Source organism: Sander vitreus, chromosome 22 (genome assembly GCF_031162955.1).
Source record: "Sander vitreus isolate 19-12246 chromosome 22, sanVit1, whole genome shotgun sequence".
NCBI lineage: Eukaryota > Metazoa > Chordata > Actinopteri > Perciformes > Percidae > Sander > Sander vitreus.
The window spans coordinates 12,522,791-12,544,714 of NC_135876.1; the positions used below are offsets into that span (position 1 = coordinate 12,522,791).

The 21,924-nt window shown below is 41.6% G+C and overlaps 1 protein-coding gene across 2 annotated transcripts in view; it reads right to left on the reverse strand.

Annotated features, from left to right (window-relative positions):
• Positions 1 to 21,924, reverse strand: part of myripb (myosin VIIA and Rab interacting protein b) — a 124,811-nt gene that overhangs the window by 12,287 nt on the left and 90,600 nt on the right. For both annotated transcript variants that reach the window (XM_078280969.1, XM_078280968.1), the window contains exons 5-10: positions 7,124 to 7,225; positions 5,598 to 5,695; positions 5,304 to 5,384; positions 4,500 to 4,655; positions 2,000 to 2,168; positions 927 to 1,477 (exon numbers count right to left, since the gene is read on the reverse strand). In XM_078280969.1, coding sequence (XP_078137095.1) covers positions 927 to 1,477; positions 2,000 to 2,168; positions 4,500 to 4,655; positions 5,304 to 5,384; positions 5,598 to 5,695; positions 7,124 to 7,225 — 1,157 coding nt within the window. The remainder of the gene's footprint in view (positions 1 to 926; positions 1,478 to 1,999; positions 2,169 to 4,499; positions 4,656 to 5,303; positions 5,385 to 5,597; positions 5,696 to 7,123; positions 7,226 to 21,924) is intronic.

Here is a 21,924-nt window from a genome sequence, read left to right on the forward strand (position 1 = left end):
GTTTCAAGATTAGTGTCCCCAATTCAGTATCCGACCAAACGCTCTCCTTCTGTTCCTGAGTTATAGCGTTGAATAATGGCCAGAAAAGTGTTTTTGCAGAACTTTATGATGTCACAGTGAAGGTGACCTTTGCCATTTTGGATATGGAAAGTCATCACTTCATCATTTTATTATATTAGACATTTGTGTGAAATGTTATCATAATTAGAGTAAGAGTTCTTGAGTTATGGCCAAAAAGACGTTTTGTGAGGTCCCAGTGACCTTATCCTTTGACCACCAAAAACCTAATCAGTTCATCCTTAAGTCCAAGAGGATGTTTGTGTGAAATTGGAGATACCCCGTTCATGAGAATGGGACAGAGGGCAACTCAAAAACATAATGCCGGGCACCCAGATAGCTCAGTTGGTAGAGCGGCCGCCCATATATAGAGGTTTACTCCTCGACGCAGCAAAAAAAGTTTGCTTCAAAACTTTTTAAAAATTGAAATAAAATATTTGTTCAAGGTACAAAAAGGTCAAATTATCTAATTCACAAAAAGAGTGTCAACAGATTTGTGTAGTATAACCACTGAATTAAACTAACTGTTCTGTTTCTAAAGTAGTTAAAAGACAAAACTCAACCAGCTAGTCACAGGGGCCAATTTCTGCTGAATGAGTACTTTTACTTTGATACTTTTAAGTACACTTTGCTTCTGTACTATTTTTTTTATATATAATTTTACTTGTAATGGAGTATTTTATTACATTGTTCTATTGGTTCTTTTATTTAATGTTTTTCCATGCTTAACTTGCTAGATAATGAGACACAGACTAAGTCACATTTTCAGTGCAAATTCATCCCATCTAATAATATAAAACACATTATTGACATAAGACTTTGTAGTACAGAATAACCAATAGTTATAATGTAATGTAAAGACAAATCACCTTAGGGTTAAAGTTGACATCCAGTGCCTCTGAGTTGCGTCGATGGGGAGATTTCTGGTGAAGAAGATTTCCGGGGAGGTTCTGGTGAAGGTGTTGTTGGTAGAGCGGCTGGTGATGAGGGTGCAGGTGTGTGTCTGGCGGTCCTTTCTTCCTCAGCAGGTTGTGAGGCGGTTTGCGAGGACATGCAGACAGCGCTGATGAGGCCTCTGAGTCTGAGTTGAGAGTCTCTGTGTTGGTGTACTGGCCAGAGGACGGCGAGGTAATTGGAAGGTGCTGGGTGTACGTCCACTCCGGGTCGTGCTGCGAGTCTGTGTAGTAAGTCTCGTCGGAGAGTTTGCGCCGGAACTGTCGCAACGCTGCACCCCAGCCACCTTTGTCGTCCTCCTCAGGGTCGGATCCCATCTCGTCGTAAGCCGACACGACGCCGGACTCCTTTTCCAACACGCTGAACACCAGGTTCTTCCTCTTTGTTAGCAGGCTGGGCCGGGACATCTGTGAGCTGTGCAGAGCGATCCAGTTACCGTCTGGGCTCTGGAGCACTGAGGATGCACCTTGAAGAACATGAACAGACCGTTTAGAAAAACTCACTCCTATTTCCAACTGTACTTTTTGGATAGGCTGTGACCCCAACTTCTTTAAGTGTCACTAAGCACAGTGGCAACAGCAGAAGTAATTGTATTTAGCCAAGTCTTGACAAAACAATGACGTTTGTATGGACTTTTTAATAGTTTTTACCATAGTAAAAACATTGGAAACCAGTGGAACCACTGAATTCAAGATGATTTATATGGGCACAAGTCAAACTACTTTACAGTTAAATTCCACAAAAGCCTTGTTTCACCAGTGAGCAGGTTTGGATTTAATTAGATTCAAGTTTTAAATTTGAAAAGGACATGGTGGTGCTGTCTTTCAATTATTTTACCCTAGTATGCTCTGCATCATTAAGATATTAGCAGGAAATGCTTTAATCAATGCAATTGTGTATCCTTTGTGTCTGCATCTGAGATCAAGAGGGCTCAAAAGAACACAGCTTAGCCAACTGACATTAAACAGTCTGTGAGTGGGATATTTACTGGAGTTGTCCAGGCGGTCAACACTCTTCCAGCTGGGTAGAGACGTGGCCTTGCCCTCCCTCTTCAGAGAAGAGTACTCCTCCAAGCCGCCTCCCGCCTCGGCCCCCTCCTCGTCTGGACCTTTCTCCGGGGAGTCGTCACTGGTGAGGGAGAACGCGGACTGCGACCGCTGCAAGCACACACATAAAACACACAGGTTTGAGACACACAAATGTGATTTGTGAGCAAAAAAAATGCTGCCGTGAAAAAATTATATAATGTGGACTCACAAGTGCATGCTGGCATAAACTCCATAGTGAAAGTCAGAGGTCAGACATTGTCTTTCTCAAAAAGAAACCTCAATGAGGAAGATGTTTGACAGCTCTGGAAAAGTTAAACCCGATCTTTTTAATATCGGGTCATTGCTCACTTGAGTCTGAGCAGGTGCTTCAGACAGACATTCAATCAAAGCAGCTCCAGACAGGTTATTACTGCTTGGGCAGAGGTAGCAGCACAGTGGCCAGGAGCAGTCACATATAATATCCACATACAGTAATAACATAATATAAAGGAGAGCACTTGGTCCAGCTGGCTAGTCTACTTCCTGTCTGGGCAGATATCTGTTCAGTCATTAATCTCATCAGCAGGTGGAGCTAGAAGACAACTAAATAACAAGGCAGACAGCAGAGGCTCTACACGTCTATCTCTGTGTGTGTGTGTGTGTGTGTGTGTGTGTGTGTGTGTGTGTGTGTGTGTGTGTGACGTATGACCAACTACCTTTACGTATGATCATAAAATATCTCTATAATGAAAGAAATATGTTCAAAATGTTCGCTAAAAAGACATTTTGCCATATTGATACAGAGGAGTTATCAGCACTTTTACATTTCTCCGCCATGTTTCATTCATAAAATAGTGATACCATGGCGGCAGGAAAAATGAGGATGATAGCAGCTAGCAGCTGACCTGATGACAGCAAGGGTCCCAGGTTAAGAGGTCCCGGAGGTTTGGCCTACTAAGTAGCCTGCCTACAATTTTAAGCGAGAAGAAAAATATATAGTTTTTATACAGACTTTTGTATACATTATATATTCTAGTGTATTATCATAATTTGTTTAACATGTGCAAATATTTTGTTTTACCTCAACCTCAAACCAGATAAAGACTTGCGCACCCCCTGTGATCTTTGCCGCCCACCTGAGGGGTCCCCGGACCCCAGGTTGGGAACCACGGTAAAAGGGCACAGAAGAATTAGAGAAATAAAATATCAGTTCTTAAAATGGGTGGGATGCACCATTAAGATTACCCTAAGGATCAATGTTAAGGCAGCACACCACAGATTTTAGAGTGCATTTGCATGCATGGTGTCTTAGTGAGTGTGTCGGCAGAGAGCTGATAAACAGGGCCTGTCCCATGGCAGGCCGAGCAGCTGAGGAGGATCCCTTCGTATTTCACAGGACTTTGATCTTCGCTGAGTGAAACAGAACGGCGATGCCACGGGAGCGCAGCTTTGATGCTTCGCTCACACAAGGGACGATGACAAATCTCGAGCCGCTGCTGGCTGACTAGCAGCGCAAACCACTGCCAGGTGTGTGTGCATTGCCAATTTGTGTGTATGTGTTCCTGTGTGTGCTATATAACTGTCTGTGCCCGTGTAACCTGGGTGTTGTTATCATATTGTGTGTACTCAGAATTGGCTCGTACTTGGTTCAAATCTCATTTGCAGTATATCTAAATCTTTCCTTTAAAACACTTAAAACAGTGGTAACAAGTGCTATTAGCCATGCACATAGGGATCTATTTCTTGCTTGGTGCTCTTTTTTCTCTTAATCTTGAGGAAAATGGTGAAACTTACAGTAGATGAAACTCAAAGTCCAAGCAATCCTTTAAATGTATTGCTTTATTGTTTAGACTTGCTACACACCAATGTGTAGCACCCAATGTGTAGCACCCCCCTGGGTGATAAACAGCAGCCTTACTACGCCAGACGCTCACCACACATCAGCTCAGTAGAGAGGAAGGGGAACATGTTTTTAGTGGTGGGGGAAACTGGAGCACCCGGAGAAATCCAGAACAGCATCAAAATACACATCAAGGGGTCAGACCCCTCACCACTGGCTTTCTATACAACAGCTACAAGAGCCACAGAGCACATCTGGCAAAGAAAGAGACCAGAATACAATGCTTAATGAGACCACATGTGTGCGTGTGTGTGACCAGTGCTACTAAAAAGTTAGAGATTTTTTGCCAAACACAACATTCCTGTTTTTTAAACCTGACAAACACACAGTGGCTGGTCCACCCAGAGGAACACATACCTATACACAGACAGAGGGAATAGTATACGGTATGTGCTGTAAAATGAATTGAAAAAACCAAACCACCCTTCTTTAAACACACAGTGCACGATATGAAAGCAAAATGCTTCTGGCCAAGACTCTGCAGTTCCGACCCGCCTGTTACAGGACAGATATATGGTTATTTGTTGTTTTTAACAGTTTGAGTGGAGGCAAAGACTGACCCAGAGGGAGTTTGAGGTCTTTAGGGGGTCCTGCGGTCCTTGTGAAGAAGCTTGAGGCTGAGACGGAGAGGGGAGTTCACTGGACTGGATCAGGGACTGAGGCCAGACTAGGTCATATTCTGTGTGCATCTCTGAACGCCTCCTCCTCTGAATGATCTGAGAAGCAAAGAGAGGAAGGAGAAAAAGAAAGTGAAAGAAGACAAAGCTTTATTTAAATAATACATTAAAATAATTGCAAATTGGAAAATGCAAATGCAATCCCATAACAGCATTTCACGTTTACCCCTAGGCATGAATAATTTGCTATAATGAAACTTTAAAACCAATGATCAAGTTTCCATTTGAATCTTTATGTATTAGTATCCACCGGCATCCTTAAAGTGGAGATACAAAATTTTTTTTATTTTTTATTTCACCTTCAAAGACTTAATGGCCAACATATGTTAATTAAAACTGCGAACTTTGTCTCCATTTACTATGTGTATGCAAATTACAAGACATGATTAAATGATGGTTGTCATTTCAATCTTAATTCAAATTAAAATATGTTCAAAGACTCTCTGCCCTTTTCCTCAAACAGTTCTGTAATCCCAATTTAAAAAAAAGAGATACTTTTATTTAACATTTTAATGGTCTACTGATCTGTTAGTCTGTCAAAGAAAAAAAAACTGAAAACTGAGATGGGACCTAGCTTGATGTATTACATTTTTTTTCATTTTCTAGTGTGCAATTACATTTGAATGGTGTTAACTACACATACAAAAGGAAAATAAACATGTAAAAATAAAAACTTACTCAACCTACTTTTTGTACAATTGTTGTGGCGAGTTCCTCTATGAGCTCCTCTTTGTGGTCCTGCAGATACCGAGCCTCATTCTGCTTTTCCTACACACACACACACACACACACACACACACACACACACACACACACACACAGTTCAAAGTGCCTGTGAATAACCAGGAGACCAGGGACCAGGGATAACCAGTCAGAGGCCATGACAGAGAAAGCAGGAATCAAAAAGAGGGGCAAATGGAGAAGAGAGGAGGGAGACAGAGAGAGAAAGAAAGGAAGAAGAGCAACAGAGGGATGTCTCACCAAGCTGTCACTGAACTCCTCTGCCTTAGCGATGGCCTCCTCTATAGCCTCCTCAGCAACACGCAGGGCGACTGTGAGCGTCTCTGCCATACTGTGTCCTGATATCAAACACATGAGCCACACATAAACATGTCTGAGCTGTTACACCTGTGTAAAACAACCTCTAGACAACCCTTCACACAATTCCAAGTGAAATTAATAAGCAATGTGATATTTTATGTGATGTTTTATTTAGCAGAATTACATTGTGTTGTTCTATCCTATCCAATATTTCCAAGCAGATTTTCTATGCTGTATTCTGATAAAATTGTATAAAGCCTTTTGTGGCTCCAGAGGGAGTTGCGTGGGGGCTGAAGACTACAAGTTTGCAAATGAAAGAAATCTGGCGGTGTGGAGTTAGAAAGAAGAGATCCAGCCGGCTCTACAGCCGCTCTACTAGCATACCACACCAAATCTCTAACCCCACTGTCGGCGCTCCAGTTGCATTGTAGGTAATGTAGGCACCAGGTTTTGACAAGGAAGAAGAATGTGTGGAATAAAAAAAGATGATATCTCTGGTTCAGCTGCATCAATTTTTATACTTTTTTTGTCCATTGGGATCGACGTCAAAGTGCAATGCTAAATAGATAAGAGTACTCTTATATGGTTCAAATGCAGATGCTCCTAACACATTTTATTCCTAGCTTTAACCCTTTAACAATTTTTTTTTATTTATTTCTGTAAATAATTACACACAAAAAACAGTACAGTAGTAGAAAACAATGCAACATGGTTCAAACTACCCATTTGAACACAGGTTTAATGAAAGCACAGATCCCACACACACACACACACACACACACACACACACACACACACACACACACACACACACACACACTTTGTTTGTGGGCTTCTCAAGAGCTGCCATCATCTCAATGACAGATCTCGATCCTTGCATAAACAATTGATAATTACTGGCAACCAAATTAAATTAGCTTTATCATGAGATTGGGGCTATTTGGTTGTTTGTGTATTTATTTGTGTATGAAGGGATGTGTGCTGTAAATGGCGCCAGAATATGTGTCTAAATGTTTTGCCTGTGGTGTGTAGGAGGCTATAATTTTATTTGTGCGTGTGTGTTTGTTCGAGACAGCACAACAGTGATTTTATGTTTATCCTGCGGATTCATGTGTGTGTCTGTGTGTGAATTTGAATGTGTGTGCAGTTTAATGATCAACAAGAACTGGCACTCTGTGTTTCAACACACTTTAATGTTGTGTAACACTGATATGATCCTCGCCCCTACACACATGACCTTTGCAGAATGGTCTATATATGGAAAGGCAACAATTAATGAGCAATAAACATAAAAGCTCAACCTTTTAAGAAAATGGGACAAACGGTGTAGAAAAAAATCAATACGGCCACCACAGCAGGCAAGAAACGACTGTAAGGTGGAAAAGATAATGTCAATTATAATTGTGGCTGAAATTACCCATCTGCACTGCCACAAACCGCTGCCCGTTCATCACCGCATCGCTCACCTTCACTCTGTTTGTAGAAGGCGGAGTCGCTACCACAGACGCTGCCATCATTGTCGTTGTCATCGTTGTCGTTGCCGGTGCTTCCCTCGTGAACACTGCTTTCTAAAGGGGGGAGAGAAAGACAAATGAAGTGGGCAGATGAAAGTCTTCAAACTGACGCCTGTCAGACAAATGCAAATATCACGCTCATATCATACCATATAATAATGTAGCTGCACATTCTTTTACACTGTTGCCACATTAAAAGTAGGTTACACTGCGCACAATGCTACTAAACCCCTTTTTGTACTCTTGTCAACTGTATTCCCAACTCATCTTGTCATCTTGTCAATTATATAGTCTTATTTCTTCTACTTAGTGCCTTTCCCTATTGTGCATAAAAAACACACAAAATGAAACAAAATGACAGTTGAAAGAAAATTACAATTCCTTTTGCCTTTCAAACTCAACATGCTTTATGACACTTATCAAAGGCATATTCTCAGTGCACATAAGCATCACCATGTAGTATGTTGTTTTCTTTATAGCTCATTCAGGCCAAGTCTCTTGTGAGTTAGTGCTATATTTGTGAATGTATCCTTTTCAAACTAACTCCAAAATCTAGAGTTACAGCAAAGGGACATTTCATGTCACCCCAAATTGACAATTTGGGAGTATAATTCTAAGACAGGTCTACTAAAAGAGCTGTGAAAGCCTGGAGAAGGTGTAGTGGTTACAACATCCCCGCCTTCAAAACCACATATTCCCTTAGTGGCCCATTAACTCCTGTTAGACAGCTCTCCTGTGGTTTGCATTTATTGTATGCCTTCTCATCAATCCAGCTGTAAAAGTGAAGAGAGCATAAATGGACATGCAGGTTATTAAAAAGACAAACTGTCAGACAAAGCCGGCAGGAGAGGGATTTGGAGACCACCAAGGTAGAATATAATGCTACTGGAATGAGGGAAGTAAGTCCTCTAACTGACCACACTCCAGCTACATTTCCATCTAATCCTGTGACCAGAGTCCATCCATACCCACTCTTAAACATGGCTCCAGACAAAGCACAAGAGCACCCTGGCTCCGGTTCCACCTCTGATCCCCACTTTAGCTCATTTCCATCCCCTAACCAGAGCCAAAACCAAACCAAACCTATCCCAAACCCAGGCCTTGTTCCAAAGCTTTGGCCTCTGCTGCTAGCAAAACACAAGCACAACCAAACTCCATGACTCCTGTCCTTGGCTAGTCTCCTTCGCCTCCAACATTCATTTAGTCAACACTGTCCTGTTGCTGCTCCTGTTGGACAGGCTGCAGCTTCTGGCTGAATGCGCAGAGCCGTTAAAATGCTTGCTGGTTTGGTCCGCCTTCAAGGAGCCAGAACCACTCATGATCTCTGCCATAGCTAACTTTAACACCGCCAGGAATACAGCCAAACACCCAGCAATCACTTTTCTATGCCACAATGTTGCCAATGGATGAGTTCTTGGTATCTCCCACAAGAGTACGTCTTATTGAAATACATACATTTCACATAAAATAGCAATAAATGTAATAGAATAATTTCAGAAGGAGTTTAATGAGCCCAAAACATGAAAGTTTAAAGCCAGGCAAACAAAAAGAAATGCATCAAAATCAAAGAAGCTGGCCTTTTCTATTTCTTTTTTCCGTTGACGCATAGCAGTAACAGCGCCAGCTGTCAGATATGTTATACCATTTCAGCTTTACTGCAAAATAAACTGCTGTTTGTCAAAGCACTGCGAGATTCAGTGCAGAGCCTGTAAGCCAGCAATCACAAACTCTTACAGTGACATGCTGTCACTCTTTTTTTATATTCTTCTACACATCCAACAACAGGCAACATGTCTTAACAGTAGCTTCACCTGAAAGATGTGTGTGTAGCTCCACTTTGATGAGTGTGTATTTGATTTCATGCCGCCCTGTGTGTATCTCCGTTCACAGGCCCAGTCCTCCCAGTCGCAGCAACAAGTCCCCAAACCATTACACGCTCCACCTGTCCTTCACTCCCAGAGTTGTCTCACTCTGACTGAAGCGGTGTTCGACAGAGCTGTACGGTTCTCGCTTGGTTAGAGCTGAATTACAGTTTCTGGGAGTGTGGAAGGGGACAAAAGGTGGGGAAATTACCTGCAGCAGCTCAGGACAGAAGTACTGCTGTCAGAGTAAGTGAGCCGCCTGGTAAGAAACACACACACACACACACACACACACACACACACACACACACACACACACACACACACACACACACACACACACACACACACACACACACACACACACACACACACACACACACACACACACACACACACACACGGGATTGACCGATATGGATTCTTTAGTGCCTTAGCTGATGACCTGCCAATTTTCTTGAGCCGATACTGCCTTTGCTCCCTCAATTTACATCATAAAAATGTAAACCCTGCCACACTGGATTTGTTTTTGGAATCTGCTCTCCCATTTCTTTAAAAATAATAAACAAAAACACAGCTCAGTTTCACTTCTGCAATCATCTTACATTCATATCACCCATATGGATGGGTGCACTGCATATGGTTAACTGTGCAAGGGTAAAAGGCTTTCATCAACATCTACAACACAGCCTTGATGATGCATTGCTTGCTGACACATTATAAGATATATAATCAGGTCATCACAAAATGTCCTTTGTCAACATATTTAAATCATTTAAGAAAACAATAAACCTGAAAAGTAGCCATTGAAATAAAGTGCTTGATTTGTAATTTAAGACTGCACCAGCACTCTGCTATTGGGGGAGGGACAGTGCATGGTCTGCACGTGAACTGCAGCGTCTCCAGCAACACAGAGCTGCCTGTGGACATCGGTCTGTAAATAATGTCGGGAAAAAACTATCGGTGAACGCAGCAGCCACATATCGGCCGATGCACGTAAAAACACAAATATCGGCCCAATATATCGGCACACACACACAAAGCTCCTGAGGAAAGGGTATCACGATAATTCATCCCAAACCGAAACCAGCTTACTGTTCACATACCAATGTCAACCTCTGTCACAACAGCTTGTTAGCATAACAGCTTGGCCATCTGTGAGATATCCAGAAAAGTGTTGCTGTCACCTGTCAGTCATATGGCTGCAGCCTGCAGCAAGCAGTCCTGTACGCAGCGTATGTTTAAGCAGGAAAATGTACCTGCGTGTCACCGTGTATTGGGACTAAACATCATGTCCTTAGCTCCCTCATTAGTTTGTCAGATGCAGTGGTCAGAGATAACGCTGTATATTTACTCAAGCAGTGTAATCTCTTACAGTTTTGAGGCATTTGCACCTTACTTGACTATTTGTTTGATGCTATTTTGTACTTTTACCCAACTAGATTTCAGAGCAAAATATTTTACTTTTCCATCACATTTATGAGAGCTGCGGTTACTTTTTTCAGATTGAGATTTTACTCGTAAACATTAAATCAGTATGATGCATTGGTAAGTACTTATTTGAACCCAAACCATTATCTTTCCTTAAACCTAAGTAGTTTATGTTCCGAAACCATCACAGTACAGATTTATTTACCATCTTCAGCATTTTTAAGATGACAGTGATCACTAAGAGGGGGGACGCCACATCAGTTTTGTTCGTCATTCTTTCCACTCACATCTGCTGTTCATCCATGAGTCAAATATGACAAGGCAGCAGTGATACAATGACTAGTGTGACCCAACAGAGTGATGCTTTTGTCTTTAATTGGCCCTGAATGCTGAATGGCAATGCTGTCATTACAAAGGTGATGGAACGTCAGAGTGTGTGTGTCCAGTACATTTCTCCTCGCGTCCAACTTCTGTATTTTTTCACCAAGACCATTGTCTGATCTTTGTCCCTCACTACTCAGGGGAGTGGAGGAGTAAATCGCTCAATATCTCCATGGTAACCACACAGACAGTGGTGGCCTGCAACTGCAAGGGTCTCTGAGTGTGTGTGTGCCAATGTACGTTGTATGTGAGTGAGTGGGTTTTTCTGTGAGTGAGAGAGCGGGAGAACTGCATAACCTTTCGGATAAGAGAAAATGGAAAAGAAACAACAATGCATGTATGTATTGGGATATTTTTCCTCTTTTTTATTATTACAACGACAACATTATTCTGTTTCCAAGATGCTTTTGTAAATGACTGATGTGTAATTTAAAGACATGTAAGTGGATTTTGGTACTGAAAGTTAGCACCTCGTAAAGCAACTTTTATATAACACTGGTATTAATCAATCAAATACTATTTAACCTTTGCAGATGTGCTATATTCATTTTGTGCTATGGGGAAGTTAAATATAGGCCTTGTCCAAAAGCACTTCCTTAAAATCACATTTATCGAGGTAGGCCATTCTGATAGATATTTTCTGCCCCACAGAATGAGCTACCCTCCTTTTAGTCTTGCGTTGCCAGATCTTCCTCCACAGCGATGCGGAGGAGGGTCTGGCTAGTCCACACAGCATTCCGGGATGGGAGAAAAACATGCTCTGGTTTATTGGCATTTCTTTAAACCAATCACAATCGTCTTGGGCGGTGCTAAGCGCCATACGGAGCGACGGTGCCGCTGCAAAATAGCTTCTGGAAGGAACTTGTTTTGGTGGACCATGTGTACGTTCAAAAGTTGTTTTAGTCGTGCAACAGAAAACTCAGATTGGACAGATAGTCTAGCTAGCTGTCTGGATTTACCCTGCAGAGATCTGAGGAGCAGTTAACCATAGTCCTCATAAATCAACCAGAGTTTAAAATGCCAACACAAAGGAAGCCCAAGGCAACGGATATCCGGCTGAAATGTGTGAAATCCGGCGGAATTTTCGTTGGCAACGGAGCAATCCCAGAAGTGGAACGTCGTGGATATAGACTACCCTCCTTTTAATCACTTGTTCACTACTTCCTATATAGTAGACGCTCACTATAATGAATCATCGTCAATTTGTGTTATCACTGACAGATGTAGAGCATTTAAAATACATCCATGTTGTGGAGTCGCACAACATTAATCTTTGCATGTATAATATAAAATGTTACGCTTTGCATTTTGGGATTGTTGACAGAAAGTAGTGCATTTTCTTTCTCAATTGTGAAGAATTGGAGAGCACTATATAGTACGGTGGCCCTGAAGTGCAAATCACAACAGCAAATAGAAAAACGCAACAGCAAATCATAAAACACAACGGCAAATAGGAAAACAGAACGGCAAATATGAAAACACGACAGCAAATATGAAAACACGACAGCAAATATGAGAACACGACAGCAAACATGAGAACACGACAGCAAACATGAGAACACGACAGCAAACATGAGAACACGACAGCAAACATGAGAACACGACAGCAAATAGGAAAACACGACAGCAAACATGAAAACACGACAGCAAACATGAAAACACGACAGCAAATAGGAAAACACTTCAATAAATCATAAAACACAACGGCAAATACGAAAACATGACAGCAAATAGGAAAACACTTCAATAAATCATAAAACACAACGGCAAATACGAAAACATGACAGCAAATAGGAAAACACGACAGCAAATAGAAAAACATGAAAGCAAATAGGAAAACAAAATGGCATCAACTTCTACTGGAAAAGGTAGGGCCTATCTAGCAGAGGACGAAGCCTCCTGATTGGACAGACGGACTGTCTCTCTGTTAAAAGTAGGCGCTTTTCCGTGTTTTTCACCTCTCCTTCCTGTTAAAAGACAGACAGTCCGTCTGTCCAATCAGGAGGGTCCATCCTCTGCTAGATAGGCCCTACCTTTTCCGGTAGAAGTTAATGCTGTCGTGTTTTCATATTTGCTGTTGTGAGTTCCTATTTGCTGTTGTGTTTTCATATTTGCTGTCGCGTTTTCCCATTTGCTGTCGTATTTTCCGATTTGCTGTTGTGTTTTATGATTTGTTGAAGTGTTTTCATATTTGCTGTCGTGTTTTCCTATTTGCTGTCATGTTTTCCTATTTGCCGTTGTGTTTTATGATTTGTTGAAGTGTTTTCATATTTGCTGTCGTGTTTTCCTATTTGCCGTTGTGTTTTATGATTTGTTGAAGTGTTTTCATATTTGCTGTCGTGTTTTCCTATTTGCCGTTGTGTTTTATGATTTGTTGAAGTGTTTTCATATTTGCTGTCGTGTTTTCCTATTTGCCGTTGTGTTTTATGATTTGCTGTTGCGTTTTTCTATTTGCTGTTGTGATTTGCACTTCAGGGCCACCGTAATATAGTGCAGAACCTTGACACGATTACAACATAAAATGGATACACGTAGTGAACTATAAAGTAAACAGGGAGTGATTTAAGACACAATTATTAAATCATGTCAAAACAAGTTTTAGACCAAACACAACTTGGATGTTTTGTCTACAACAATCGCGCTGTCATACATTGATTATTAAGTGCTCTGTACTTCACAACTTACCTTTAACAACTACTACAAAATAGAGCTACACAGGCAGAACTTTTATTTTGAAATGTTTTCATGAAAGCCCGAATTGGAGTGGGAGGAAATCGAAGCACTTGGAGGAAACCTACGCTAACTCCAGAAAGGGACATGAGGACTCCACACAAAGAGAACCAAGCTGGTTGGCTAAGGTCTGTGCGTGTGGCCAGACCTTACCACTAGGCCACCGTGCCACCCTGTAGCATACAGCTGCTGATGGTGAAAGGTGCTGAGCTGCTGAGGTGTAGGAGTCTTAGTTGGATGTGGACTCCTCCTCCCGCCTCTCCTTATACTTCTTCTTCAAACCGAGGAAGTGGCGGACTCTTTTCCAGACTGAGCGCCTCTTTTTTTTTTTTTTTTTCCCTACTCAGAGACTTTGGGCTCTGGAACAAGTATGAGGGCCTGTAAAACAGTGAGGGACTCCACCTCCTGCTCCTTCAGCTGGGCAGTTTCTCTCTCTTTCTTTGGTTGGTTCAAGTCGGTCTTATTTTTCAGTTCGCTCATCTCTTGACGGATGGCAAACTGCTCACTCCTCAGATTCTGGATCAGCTACTGATCCTCTTTCACCCTTTCAGTGTGAGACTTTTTCTCTGCTTCAAGTTGCTGCTGATGATCTTTTTGATGCTGCAACTGCTCACTCAGCTCAAGTCTCAAGCTCCATTCTTTCTGGAGCTCGATGGTAAGACATGTTGTATATTTAGTTGCAGCACTGCGTTGCCGATGTGTGGAGAAGGAACTTCGTTGACACTGTTCTTGATTATAAAAAGGTTTATTACATCAAAGATTCCAGCATCAATTTACAGACTCCATGGACATCTGGAGAGATGACCGACCCAATCTTCAAAATTTGTCGCTCTGAAGTTCTGCAGCTATCTCATTGTATATATTCTGTGCATTTAGTGGGGGTGTGAGTATATGCTTGGAGTAGGGAACTGACCATTTAAGACCCCATACATGGTACAGCTCCAACAAAATATCTTCTGTCTTAGGGGGCCCCTTCTAATGTTAACAGTTTCCAAATGTTTCAGCAACAGTAGGATAAAGTTCATAGGAATTCCCTTATATGGCAATCCTTAAGTCAAAGTTGTAAATCTTCAGATACCACAGACACTCTAGCTGTTTCCCCAGAGACTTGTTGTCTTTGGTCTCTGTCTCCAGCCTGGCAGAGAGCTCACCCACCTTCTCCTCCCTGCAGGCAATAGGCCTCCTGCACACTCTTGTACACATGTATGTTTCCCATTGATAAAATAAAATGGTAGCATTTTCTTCAACTTTATTTTGTCAATATTTTTGTGTTTGTACATTTGTTTGCATATAATTCAATATATATATAGTTTTTATTTCAATTCCCTTTCCTGAGATAATAAAGTCCATGTTATTGTTTTATTAGAATCCAATTGAAATTTAAAAAGGAAGAGAAAATGTCATTTATTAAATGTATTTGTGTCAAAATGACATATAAACATCTTTTTTCGTATTCTATTTTGCCTGGAAACGCTTCCAACGCGCTTGCGTGTCGCGTGAAAATAGGCGTCGATCCTATTTCTAGCATGCACACGTTTTCTGATACATGCGTGTGCAGGCAGTGTGTAAGCTCTAACCTGTTAACATGGGAGCTGAAATAAAAACGGACACACCACGCAGCTGACACGCTCACGCCACGCAGGCAGTGTGCAGGAGCCCATATTTTGCTCTGCACCCTGGAGGTGAGCCTTCAACACCTCGGCCTGGGTGCCTAGAGCCTTGTTTCTGTCTCAGTCTTCCAGCTGCTTGGCCCACTTGTTGGAGCCCCAGGCTGATAGATTAAGCTTAAAGTTCATGGTGCAGTTATAGTTGGTCTCTGAACAACTTTTGTTGCAGATGAACGCAGAGTTGAATAATATGGTTTGATGGGACCACTTGAAGCAAAAGAAATCAGAACATTCTGTTGTTTTGGCTGAAGCATTTTGAAATTTTGCAAATTGCTCATTCAGTGTGGGGATTAAGTTGAGTGAAATAGCGTGTCAGGAAGAGACAATATGTGGAGGGACAGAGAGAACTAACAAAAGACCGTATAAATAAATGAGCCAGTAAAGTTCCACTTAGAGCTAACGTTCCTGAAGTGCCAGCAGCAGCAGGAGGAGGAAGGAGAGTCCAGATGGTTTTTCTTTCAATTAACAATGCAGCATCTGGCAACACACACAGTCTCATAAACAACGTCGTCAGAACAACGACTGAACGACAGGATGTCCGTTTACATCACGACAGGCTGGGAGGTAGTTTGCCTCTTTTATATGGGAGATGAGAGTTTTTACTCACCTTTTGTGGAGATGATGCCAATGTAAATAGGGTGTTCTCGGACAAAACTGCACTCTAAAATGAATATGTTTTGATCCATAATACTGACTATTCAGGTGGTGCTCGCAGCATTTACATTTGTGTGTGTGTGTGTCTGTGTGTGTACTGTATGTGTACTGTGTGTGTGTGTGTGTGTGTGTGTGTGTATATACAGAAATTAATTGGTCCATTAATTGGTCCCAGGGCCAACATGGCCTTTAAAGTTCAAATGACGGAGGTGGAATGCAAAATGAAGGAGCAAACTATCGGCAGTAATTAACAATAGCTTTTAGTGTTTAATTTTTACAATTTTTATAATGCAACTACTGTCACTGCCGCGGGCCACTGCACCGGCTTAAAAAGTGCTGTAGAAAGCCTTGAATGAATCTGTTGAATGAGGTGAATCGGCAGGTCCTTGTGTTTTGTTACTACATTCTGCTTTGCTATTTTGGCAGAACTGCAGCAAGGTCACTGTTCACATTGCCCTGGCTCTGACTCACTAGATTAGCCACATCTAACCTACTGCACTGGAGTTCAATGCTGAGACAGTTTTTGGCAAAGTAACCACTTGGACAGAAAAAGATCAGCAGCATAGCACTCACTCTGCTTGACAAGTGGAATTTTCATGCAGAATGCTCACTTCCTATTCTACCTTCTTGATATAACCACAGTTATGAAACATTGCTAGTTTTCATGGAGGCATTTGCAACCAACCAACAGCTGTAAAACCAAAAAGGTGGCAAACATTTGCAACTAGTTGTTTAGCATAATGGCACAAAATAAAAGTTGGGCCAAAGAGGGAAATAGGATTGCAGAAACACAGCTACAGCTATGAAGGCACTTTGTGTAGAACAAACATTAATTAACACTGAACAATGATCCCAACTGCAGGGTTGCAGTTTCGGTTAACAGTTTATATTTGTTTATTCTTTATCTTTTTTATTTGTTTATTCTGTATCTTTTTTAACAAAACAGAGCATGATTGGAAAGCTGCTCTTCAGCAGCTCAAAAGGTAGCCCACATGTCAAACTCTCGCTCATAAACTCAGCACAGTAGTGACGGTCAGAAAAACTGTATGATGGAGAAAAACTCACATTCACTATCCTGTTACTAACTGATTTATAAGCCAACAGCAATTTGACCACCAATTCACTTGTAAACTCTGAGGTGGTAATTTAGCTTCTCAACTTTGGAAATGGACACAGAACTGATGGTGTTTATCTCTAGGAATTTGTCTACCGACTAATTTTTTTACAAAGTGCATCACTGCATGCTCTGATGCTATAAGATGTGATTGAGTCTCTGTCCCACATACACAAGGACAACATCTCTTCCTTTGATACCGTACTGAAAAGAGGGCTGCAGCCATAGAAAGCTTCAAAAGACTGCACTGCTTCTCCTCTATCTCTCAATCTTTTTCACCAGAGAGAGAATAATGTGTGATAATACTGTGTGTTTGAACATTTCTTGAGTCACCGTCATCTTACTGGATAGGTGGGAAGCCTCCCGCAGACATTTGGAGGGATGCGACAACAAACACGAAATGCAGGAGAAAAGTGGGACAACAGTAATCCCCTGTTTGAAATGAATGAGATTTAAGTGTAAAAAAAAATTCATTCCTGCTTTTGATACTTCATAACAGACTCATCAGGTTGCATTTCATGGTGGATTTTATGATGCTATATCATTAAACCAGACTGGAGAGGTAATGTCCAAAAATGACACTGTGATGGAGAACCGAATAGCTGAGCCGTTTTTTTTATTTTTTTATAATCACTATAAGCTATGAATTACAAGTATAGCCAATGTGCTTATTCTAGGGCTGCAGACTGATCTCATGAAGTGGCGTATGTATGACACTCCAATTCGTATGCCGTTATAGCCGTGTTATGAAAACGCACACTCGCTTTTCAGCGTGTTTATCAACGCCGTTTGTCCTCCATTGACTTACATTTCCTTGCGTTTGTGTGTGAATTGACGCCGTAGCGAGTAGTATGAAAGGGCAAAAATCCACATATGGAGGTTGGTCGGGGTGGTGGATGGGTAAAACACAGGACTTTCACACAGGAGAGCAGGGATCGCGTCCCGCCAACCGTAGCCTCGCGATAACACGCCACTTGGCATTAGCAAAGTGGCGTGTATGTTTACATGTGTGGTATCTGACGATTTACACTTTGACTTAAGATTTGGTTTAAGGAGATGCATGAACTTTACCCCACTTGTATGAAAACATCTGGAAACTGTTAACATGAACAGAGGGCCCCAAGACAGAAGAGTCCTGTTTCTGGCATTGTGCCAGATAAAAGGCATCGATTGGTCAGTTCCCTACTCCAATCATATACTTACACATATCACACCTTATGTTATTACAATGTAAAGGATATCTACTGAATTCACACAAAGAAAAGGCAGAGCGACAAATTTGGAAGATTGGGTCGGTCATCTCTCCAGATGTCCATGGAGTCTGTAAATTGATGCTGGAATCTTTGATGTAATAAACCTTTTTATAATCAAGAACAGTGTCAACGAAGTTCCTTCTCCACACATCGGCAACGCAGTGCTGCAACTAAATATACAACAAATCTGGCGTCACGTGATTCGGCTTTGTCGGCCACGGACGCATCGCCTGTGGGGCTTCGGTGGAGGGTGAATGTTCCTCACATTTTTGGGGTGGCAGTCGTTCATGGGAGCCGCGTGTGCGTGTGTGTGTGTGTGTGTGCGTGTGTGCGTGTGTGTGTGTGTCAGGCTGCATTGAAAAGAAACCTGTGTGTGCAGCTGCGGTACTGAGTGTGTTGATGTGGGGGCTGGGACTTTGTTTCAAATTTCTTTGCATTGTGATAAAGGGGGAAATGTGGTATCTGACGATTTACACTTTGACTTAAGATTTGGTATAAGGAGCTGCATGAACTTTACCCCACTTGTACTGAAAACATCTGGAAACTGTTAACATGAGCAGAGGGCCCCCCAAGACAGAAGAGTCCTGTTTTTGGGGTTATGCCAAATAAAAGGCACCGATTGGTCAGTTCCCTACTCCAATCATATACTTACACATATCACGCCTTATGTTATTACAATGTAAAGGATATATACTGGATTGACACAAAGAAAAGGGAGAGAGCGACAATATTTGAAGATTGGGTTGGTCGCCTCTCCGAGCTCCTGCAGAAGCTTGTAAAATTAACCTTTTTATAATCAAGAACAGTGTCAACAAAGTTCCTTCTCCATACATCAGCAACGCAGTGCTGCAACTAAATATACAACACATGAAGTCATGATATCACGTTGAAGGCTGTGCAATTAATCAAATTTTAATCGCGATTTTGATTTTGACTTCCAACAATCACAATAATAATGTAATCGAGAAAAACGATTATTGTCATGGTTATTGTTTTGGTGGAACGTGTATGTTCAAAAGTTGTTTTAGTCGTGCGAGTGAAAACTCAGATTGAACAGATAGTCAGGCTAGCTGTCTGGATTTACCCTGCAGAGATCTGAGGAGCAGTTAACCATAGTCCTCATAAATCGACTGGAGTTTGCACTGGAGCAATTCCGGAAGTCGAACGTCGTGGATATAGACTACCAACACTATATCGTATTTTTGTTTAATGTTAAAAGTCTCTAAAGGCCACATCTCTATCATGCAGAGCAACACTCTCACTTTCTTCTGCACGTGCACACATACACACACACACACACACACACACACACACACACACACACACACAAGTATGATATTTGTAACAGGTCACACAGGAGCATTGCTCCCTTCCACCGGAGATGATGGGCAGGAAAGTACAAGTCGCTCGCTCGCTGTTGAAGGTCACACATTTTCTCTGGGGAATTGATAGATGTAAAACGCTCACATCTCTCTTACCAACTGTCATGTCAGCTGCCATTTCACACAGAATTGATTTCACAAGCATTGGCCCCTTTAGGAACTTTACTAGCACACGTATAGAAACATACAGTGGGGCAAAAAAGTATTTAGTCAGCCAACAATTGTGCAAGTTCTCCCACTTAAAAAGATGAGAGAGGCCTGTAATTGTCATCATAGGTCCACTTCAACTATGAGAGACAAAGTGAGAAAAAAAAATCCAGAAAATCACATTGTAGGAGTTTTAATGAATTTATTTGCAAATTCCTCGGGAAAATAAGTATTTGGTCACCTATAAACAAGCAAGATTTCTGGCTCTCACAGACCTGTAACTTCTTCTTTAAGAGGCTCCTCTGTCCTCCACTCGTTACCTGTATGAATGGCACCTGTTTGAACTTGTTATCAGTATAAAAGACACCTGTCCACAACCTCAAACAGTCACACTCCAAACTCCACTATGGCCAAGACCAAAGAGCTGTCAGAGGACACCAGAAACAAAATTGTAGACCTGCACCAGGCTGGGAAGACTGAATCTGCAATAGGTAAGCAGCTTGGTGTGAAGAAATCAACTGTGGGAGCAATTATAAGAAAATGGAAGACATATAAGACCACTAATAATCTCCCTCGATCCAGGGCTCCACGCAAGATCTCACCCCGTGGGGTCAAAATGATCACAAGAACGATGAGCAAAAATCCCAGGACCACACGGGGGGACCTAGTGAATGACCTGCAGAGAGCTGGGACCAAAGTAACAAAGGCTACCATCAGTAACACACTACGCCGCCAGGGACTCCTGCAGTGCCAGACGTGTCCCCCTGCTTAAGCCAGTACATGTCCAGGCCCGTCTGGAGTTTGCTAGAGAGCATTTGGATGATCCAGAAGAGGATTGGGAGAATGTCCTATGGTCAGATGAAACCAAAATAGAACTTTTTGGTAAAAATTCAACTCAAGGGCATTGAAGATGAAACGTGGCTTGGTCTTTCAGCATGACAATGATCTCAAACACACCGCCCGGGCAACGAAGGAGTGGCTTCGTAAGAAGCATTTCAAGGTCCTGGAGTGGCCTAGCCAGTCTCCAGATCTCAACCCCATAGAAAATCTTTGGAGGGAGTTGAAAGTCCGTGTTGCCCAGCGACAGCCCCAAAACATCACTGCTCTAGAGGAGATCTGCATGGAGGAATGGGCCAAAATACCAACAACAGTGTGTGAAAACCTTGTGAAGACTTACAGAAAACGTTTGACCTCTGTCATTGCCAAAAAAGGGTATATAACAAAGTATTGAGATGAACTTTTGTTATTGACCAAATACTCATTTTCCACCATAATTTGCAAATAAATTCATTAAAAATCCTACAATGTGATTTTCTGGATTTTTTTTCTCATTTTGTCTCTCATAGTTGAAGTGTACCTATGATGACAATTACAGGCCTCTCTCATCTTTTTAAGTGTGAGAACTTGCACAATGGGTGGCTGACTAAATACTTTTTTGCCCCACTGTATGGTTGGGAAACAGTTTATGAGAATGTTTTACATTCCTGCGGCTGCTTTTCTATATGCATGAAGAGAGGGGACCAGTATTAAGACTGTAGCAGAGTTTCTGGTCTTCATGATAAAAGCTCCTTTCCTTGGAGCGTAATAGACAGAGCGAGATGTTGCAACATCAGTGTGTTAATGAGCAACATCTTTATCTAATTTAATGTTTTTTTTCCAATCTAGTGCTGATTTACTTGCCAAAGTAAAATCTCATTATATTCTGTTCAATTGAAAGCACAGACGTTCTGATATACATCACCATAATCTGTTACTGTTAAAAACTCGTTCTAACACTTGACATATCCAATTACTTGCTGCAAAAGAGGTTTAAAAATGCATTTTGTTTTCAAATAAATAAAAACTCAATCATATTTTTGACAGGTCTAGCTTTGGCTTTTTTGTTGTTGACATTTTTATAATCCCTTTTAATTAAATCTGATATATAACATGGAGGGGTGGGCGAAGGATGAAAAAACAAGATATTTTCATGTACACACATATAAGAATACATCAAATGGAGAAAAAGATTATACCGTAAATCAGGAAACATTTCTCGTGGACGAGCCAACAATATCGGCTTTAACATCCAGATACACAAAAGCAACATACACACACATCACAGTATATCCATAATTATATGGCAAGTCAGC